General features: G+C 37.3%; 1 protein-coding gene across 1 annotated transcript; it reads right to left on the bottom strand.

Moving 5' to 3' along the window:
* Positions 1 to 3,711: 3,711 nt before the first annotated feature.
* Positions 3,712 to 5,915, bottom strand: LOC127620215 (protein LRATD2-like). Its single transcript, XM_052093355.1, has one exon. The coding sequence runs from the start codon at positions 5,452 to 5,454 to the stop codon at positions 4,636 to 4,638; it is 819 nt and encodes a 272-aa protein (XP_051949315.1). The 5' UTR covers positions 5,455 to 5,915; the 3' UTR covers positions 3,712 to 4,635.
* Between the last annotated feature and the right edge of the window lie 1,944 nt (positions 5,916 to 7,859).

Consider the following 7,859-nt stretch of genomic DNA (forward strand, 5'->3'; position numbering starts at 1 on the left):
GCTCTGGTAGAGGTGAGTGGAGCAGTAGTGAAACTGCACAACCGCTCGGCTCCGAAGAAAAAATCTGACTGACAGACACACGTCCGCTTCCCTTTATACCCGTATGTCTGGGGGCGGACCATGCAAATTCTGTCTGCCAATTTCTCATTGGCCTTTTCTCAAATCCAGAGGTACGCGAAGCACACAACGTTGAGTGAGTGACAGAAGGGGAACATACTTTCCAACTCCTCTGTAGCGATAGTCACTTTACATAATGGCAGAATTTGACAGAACTAATGACAAGATATAGGTGAGAGAAGCAATTTCAATGTTGCTGACGGAAAATAAAATTGTAATATTCGAGTAGTGTTTTTGCTAGTTAAATTTCGATTAATTGCTCGATTAAAAAATCTATTAATTGTTCACATCCCTAATGGAGCAGCGTAAGATTCTTAAAAAAATGTAGTGAGTAAATGATGACATAATTTTCATTTTTGGTTGATTTTAATGGTAGTGTTTAGAGAATCTATTAAATCAATAAACCTCAATTAGGTAATTTGATATCTATGACGTCATTTTGGACCTCAGAGGAACTTGAAAGCTCTCCTCAGTATCCATGGTCCAATATTAGGCTTTACTTGAAAAATGCAAAGCAATACTGGAGCACAAAATTAGAGCACTTACTATTTGTGAAATATCACCAAACAACACAGGTAAGCTAGAGGCAGAAACCTGTCCTCCTCAGTGCACAAAGATCAGTTTCATTGAGTCAGATCACATTCAAAACATCACTGACTAACTGATCATTAGGGGTCTGTTGTCTCAAGCTGGCAATAATGTTGGCTTTCCAATGACTCACAAGGAGTGTCTTGTTGCCATTGTGGGCAGCCATTACTCACTCAGAGTATGGCAGTTGTAATTACTTCCTTGTTCCTCAGCATCACTTTGTTTACCCAGTGTGGCCCTGTGGCAGTGCGATAGGGCGCAAATCATAAAACACCCTTTCCTCCTCCAACAAAACACGTCACGACATGGTGTATCTCAAAGGCAAGTCCCCTGTTTAGTGAGATAAGTCACTGTGGCATTATGTGCCATAGTGTGTTGACCATTTAGAATGTCTACCTGGTGCTGGAGGACAAAGTCCAGTTTGGAGAAAATACACGACAGCTCAACATCTCACAATCTTATGATTGAATAACTCATTGAGTTGAACAATTGACTGTAGCACTTTTTAGGATTCTTATTTTAGTGTTTTGAATCAGTGTGTGGAGGTATATAAAAGCATAGTCTATGGGCCATTTTATGACATTGATTATTAACCAACTTGATCAGTAATCCCAGTCTTAGCAAATTGTTGCTTTTAGCCTCTCTTTTTAAAGCCTCACAAAATCTAATTCAATTCACACAGGCACAGAAAATTATTTTCATCTCCACAAGTACAGTATAATCCAACTTTGGCAGCCTTGCAAATGAAAGTTTATAAAGTGGAGAGTTTGCAGTGTATTGAAGGGGCAGGATTAGAGCGTTTGGCGAATTTTAAAACACCACATCAAATGATACTCGTCACATTAAAAAAATGTGTTCATCTTGTCACCTGTGGCTTTCCAGTACAACCACTTTAAAGGTGTTGTAAGTGATTTTTTTTTTTATTAAATGACATGCAAAAAAATCATTATTACCTCTCAGATATCATTAAAATAGGTGGCATGAAATATCACAGCTATCTCTGTAATTGCCCTTGGATCGGTAAACAGCGGCAACAAAGATGTCAGGGGCTGCGGTCGGATCGTTTGTTTAGCCAATAAGACTTTCTGCCTGTCAATCATTGTGCGTGTTCACAGGGCAGCCGATTTACACTCACCGAGCACTTTATTTGGAACACCTGTACACCTATTCATGGGATTATCTACTCATCCAATCGTGTGACAGCAGTGCAATGTATAAAATCATGCAGATACGGATCAGGATCTTCAGTTAATGTTCACATCAACCATCAGAGTAGGTGGGGGGGACCCGGGTAGTTCAGCTGGTTCGAATCCCAGGGCATGCTGAGTGACTCCAGCTGGGTCCCCTAGGCAACCAAATTGGCCTGGTTTCTAGGGAGGGTAGAGTCGCACGGGGTAACCTCCTCGTGATCGACCCTGCAGAATAGCTCACTACAATGTCAGAATGCACAACACGTCAAACTTTTGGCGGATGGGCTACAACAGCAGAAGACCAAGTCAGGCACTTTATTTGGACCATAGTGTTCCTAATAAAGTGCTTAGTGAGTGTATGCTTGTATAAGAGCCGGTACGGTGTCCTGCTCCCGTGAAACGCTCATGGTCGGAAAGGAAAATGCTCAGGGGAACCCCGCCCTCCATCTGCTCTAATACAACAGTCTCCAAGTGTCTGATATTCAAATAACATTAATGTAGATGCTGCCTTCCAAAAGTCAATTTTCACTCTCGTATTTTTGTTATAGCTCTTGGGTAATCAAGCAACGATGATAAAACCATACTGACATACATAAAGAAAAGGGTAGATATTATATTATGACCGAAAGGTTTAAATGTGTTCTTAGGACAAAGGTATTTTTCATTAGAGGAATATTCCAGGTTCAACACAAGTTAAACTCAAGCAACAACATTTATAGCATAATGTTGATTACCACAAAAATGTATTTCGACATGTCCCTCCTTTTCTTTAAAAAAAAACTCAAATCTGTGTTTCAGTGAGGCACGTACAATGGAAGTGAATGTGGTCCATCCATAAACAAAAATGGTCACTGTTTCAAAAGTATAGTCACAAGATGTAAACAAAATATGTTTTAACTAGAGCTGTCAAAATTAAAGTTTTAACACATGCGATTAATTAAAAAAGTTTAACACGTTAATTTTTCTTAATTGTGGTTAACATATTTACCATTAATAAAGCATAAACTAGCAAAAACACTGGTTGGGAGGGTGAAATAAAGTATTTTTAGCCTATGTAAGGTGCATTTTAATCACACAAAAGCACGCAAAGTCTTAACTATCACCAAAACGCAGAATGAGATGTTTTTGTCTGCAAGTGATTTTCACATGGAGTTCAATGCGATGCTTGATGCTGGCATTGATGCCCTGATGCAAATCATGAAAGCAGCTTCATGATTGCTTTAACAAAGCAAATAGCCACAGTCTGCCAGCTGATTAATATTGTGGAGGATTCGAGTTTAAGAGATTTAATGCCCATTGCAATGAATATGCAACCTATGGGTAAACTAGTTCTTTCAATTAGTCAAACTCCCACTTAGACTTTGAGAAACGTTTAATGTTACTTGAACTGGTGCTATTTTTATATATTTCTATCTATATACTGTGGAAAGCTTTGCTTTGTAGAATATAAATAAAGCATTATATTGTTTCACATTGTTTTGTTTTCTTTCATAAGAGAGATTAAGTGCATTTTGACAGGAAAAGAAGTGTATTTAGAGTTAAATTTGAGCACTATCAAAATCTGCGAACTAAAGAAAATTATGCGATTAATTGTAATAAAAATGTTAATTGACTGAAAGCACTAGTTTTAATATGATTTTACCATGATAAAATCGCTTACTAAACTTTTCTATGTGAAGTTATAGCCAATATTTCAACTTTGTTGCCATGGCTACGAACCACTGTAAACCCTAAAACGACTGTAAAAGTGACTATTTAAACCGTTTTACAGCTCAAATAATACATTAGTTTTAACAGAAGAATTTGTGTGTTTTTTTATAAAGTTATAAGCTTCAAATTTCTGCCTTTAAACTCTCCAAAAATTGGCCCCATTCACTTCAATTTTAAGTGTCTAACTGTAACCTCCATTTTGGAGGGGGAAGTTTTAGTGGTAATAAACATTTAGCCACAAATGCTGTTGATTGAGCTAAACTTGTATTGATCCTTCAGTGTCAGATTGTGGCAGGATGTCACATGTTTTAAATGTCATAATTTATCAACTACAACATGTGTACAATGGTTTGACATTTTTGTACATTGCCTTTCCCATTGTTGGTGTTTCATGAATCGTATTGTGCCTCATTATTATTCAACCTTATACATGGCTGAATAAGCTTAAAAAAGGTGCTGTTTATCTAAAGAGAGGCATAGATTTAGTTTTGGCAGTGGTGATTGGGGCAAGTTGTTGCGAAAGGTCAACATGTGTTAAATGAACTGTAACTTTACTCCTAGGCAAGAACTGTGAAAATGTTTAATAGCTTTTTTGTAGCCAAGAATTTACGGTATTTCAGTGCAGAAATTGACTTATAACAAACCTACCCTGAGAAATATTCACTGGAGTAAAAAAGTGTGACAACTAGCCCCGATATTTTCCTTGTGCATAAAGTGAGAAAAGGAGGAATTACTCAGTAAGAGGGCAGACTGGTGAATTTACTTTTTGAACCATTTGTTATATAATATCTTGTGCTAAAACTTTCAGAAAGCATGGCTGATTTATGGCTATTTATGGAACTCATAGAGTCTTAGTTTTACATTATAGAGATGGTCAGTCTGTTTCAAACAACTTGAAATAAATGTTTAAGACTTCAAATTTCCATCACAAGGAAAATACATGTATTTATCATCACCATATAACGCGTAATGTCAGATATCAATTGTGTGTTATGATACATGCTCATATGTCTCCTCAACCTGTTGCATGTCATTGAACGTTAGCTTCACTCCTGCTGCTTCCGCTGTTGCTCAAATGATGAGCCAATTCCTGAATAACAGCCGCTTTACCGATCTGTTCGTTTCTCCTCTTTTCCATGATCACATCCTCCAAACTCTGAAACTCCAGCACATGAGACTGTTTATCAGACAAGAGCAGCTTTAATCTGTACGGTTGTTTTCCGATGCGTATCTCTCCTCCCATCTTAAACTCGCGTTTACCAAATTTGCACCAGGCGGCGAAACACTCTGAATTCCTCCAACTCAATTCTTTATCTTTCGCCCCGACCTGCTCCATCGCGTTCTGCACCACCACATCAGGACTGAGGGCTTTGAATTGATACAGCTCGTTCACGATCCTTCCCCTCCTGCCCTGGCTGGCATCGGTCAGGAAACTGTTCTTGACCTCCGCCCGGTGCAGGTGCGCCACCTGAAAGTCGCCGACGTACACAGCCCAATGCGGGTACTGCCCAAAGGACACGAACTCCACCAGATCCCCGGGCTTACACTTGTTTAATAAATTCTCCGGGCTGAAAGTCTCTGTATCTGCAGCGTTGACACGCTTCTCGTAAATACACTCTTCGCGATGATAAACGGCGCAGCCCAGCTCGTTCCACTTGTCGTAGTGTTTCTCTACCTGATTTTGCTCCGATCCGTCGACATGATGATCGTCCAGTTCGTCGTCATCCGCCGCGAAAATGTACGATACCCCAATACGCGGGACGTCTTCTTCGGTGTCGAATCCGTTAGGGTCGGTCGTGGGAACTTCGGCGTAACTTAGGTGTGACAGTTTGTCAACTTGGTTGCCCATATATGCCACTTCACTTCGGACAGATGGAGTAAAATGAGCTCCACCTGTTACGAGCAGACAGATATGGACATCTGGAAGTGCTCTGCGATGCTCTAGATACGCGGATCCTTTAATAGTAAACCTGCATCTCTACGTCCGATCCACTCGCAATTACATATCACACATATATGGCAAGCCGTTTTATCATTAACTCCTTAAAATGTGCTATCCAGATTGAAACTGTTCCAGTAGTAGCCTACTGTAGTGTTGTTTGTCTGTAATCCATGCAGTTAGTAGTCTTCTCACACCTGACACCTCCAAGCAGAAAGTTCTTCATTTACAGATGGTTGGAATTAATAACATGTTGCTTGCCATATCCAATGAGAAAGATAAACAATAAAACCTATCACTGTTTTTATTCCCTTTCTCACAGCTGTGGTTAAATTGTTCTGGTTGTTTTGAAGTGTACCTGCTGTGTGTTTGTCAGCTCCAGCAGTTATAATGTGAAGAGCTGGAGGAAAACCACACATACACTAGCTTCCTTATTTAAAGAGATAGAGTGCTTTTAACGTCATCAAGAGCATCATACAAAAGCCAATGTATGAATACTATTATTACAGTGTTCGTGTTACACATATGCTAATAATTACATAATAATGCATTTAATAGAGTGCAACAGTGCCCACCTTGAATTACAAAATTACAAATTTTGACTTTGAAGCAAAACATTTTTTGAAAATCGGATATAAAACAAAGGTACAAGACCGTGTACTTCCCATCTTTCACAAAGGCACAAACTGCAATCCCATGAACCATTGCTCATGATGTAATCGAATAAAAAAGGATGGAAATATATAAAACTATTGATTTTAGGTTGTTGATTATAAGCAGTGTTGGGTGTAATTGGATTACAAAGTGATTAGTTATTGTAATCCAGCTACTTTTAGGCACAAAAAAGTAGTATAACCTATTATGTTTTAAATTCTTGTACTCATATTACAGTTACTGACTTTCAATGAAAGTAATTGCTTTTAAGTACATTACATTTCCAAATATTTCAAAAAAATATTTTATTTATGTGTAATAAAATTAAAATGTGAATTCTTATGTTCATATGTACGTCTGTTTGCATTTCTTTGACATTGTTTACAGTCATGCCAATAAAGCCACTTTGAATTGAATTGACAGCTGAGGGGTGTGCAACAATGAAGGAGAAAAAAGACATTATTTTGAATTTGTTGAGCAAAAAAAAATACAGTTTGTTTGTGACAAGTGTTTTAGAAAGGAATTTAAAATTAAAGTAATTAGTAATGTGTTCCCCGCGACCCTGTACACAGGATAAGCGGTTGACGATGGATGGATGGATGGATGGATGGATAGTAATGTGTTTACTTTTCCAATTAAGTAATCAGTAGTTATTCATTTGTATTGGATTACTTTTTTGTGTAACTTACCCAAGACTGATTATAAGTATATAAACAATATATTTAAAGTTTACAGCAAAATATTCAGATATTTACAAATTTAAATGTAGTTTGAGGGAAAGGAGACTGAATGGATTGCGTCATTCAAAGCGCATCATGGATGTGGGCGGGCTATGTTGGCTGCGGTTCTCTGATTGGTGGATCTTTCTCTGCTGGACCATGGGTAATGTAGTTGTTAATCAGGAATTCTGCAGGATTTTTAAACAATGAAGTTCAAATAATGCAGACTGATGACTTCAACAAAGGCATAGGCATATACCATCGATTAATACCTTTCAAGGTTTATCGTTATAGTTGAAAGTTAAATTAGTCTATGGAAATAATGAGATTTTGATTTCCTCAACCAGACTGTTGGTTACTTTTAGTGAAAGTGTAAATGCTGTAAAGTATCAACAAAATAATTTGTTAGATTTATGGTCAAAATTGCTGGTAATAATAATGCTATAAAAATATTTTTAAAAAATGTAATTGTAATTTTGAAGGGTATTTTGAATTGTAATTTTAATGTAAAAAGAAATGTAAAAATTTGACAGTACAGAAATATATATGCATGTATAAATAAATATTTAACAAGACAAACATTTTGTTTTACAGTAAAATATGTATTACCGAATAATTTACAATAAAAAAATATACTATGTTTAACAAGGAAATACATATCTTTTATGGAAAACTGTTAAAATGATGGTTCCCAGACGTCTCTGCGGGGCCGCATATCATTGTATTTATGTACATTGGGGTGTTCTATGTTATATCTTATGTAGATTTGCCAAACAAAAATCTTAGTGGTTAAAACATTGTATGTATAATCTATTAAATTGTATGGGAGCATGTAACAGAGTGCTGGTCTCCATGATGGTGTTTTGTGTTTGTGTGGGTAACACTGTGTACTTTCTCTACATGTGTAATCAGTATTTCTCCTGGAAGGGCCACACTTAACTG

The sequence above is a fragment of the Xyrauchen texanus genome, chromosome 26 (assembly GCF_025860055.1).
Source record: "Xyrauchen texanus isolate HMW12.3.18 chromosome 26, RBS_HiC_50CHRs, whole genome shotgun sequence".
Classification (NCBI taxonomy): domain Eukaryota; kingdom Metazoa; phylum Chordata; class Actinopteri; order Cypriniformes; family Catostomidae; genus Xyrauchen; species Xyrauchen texanus.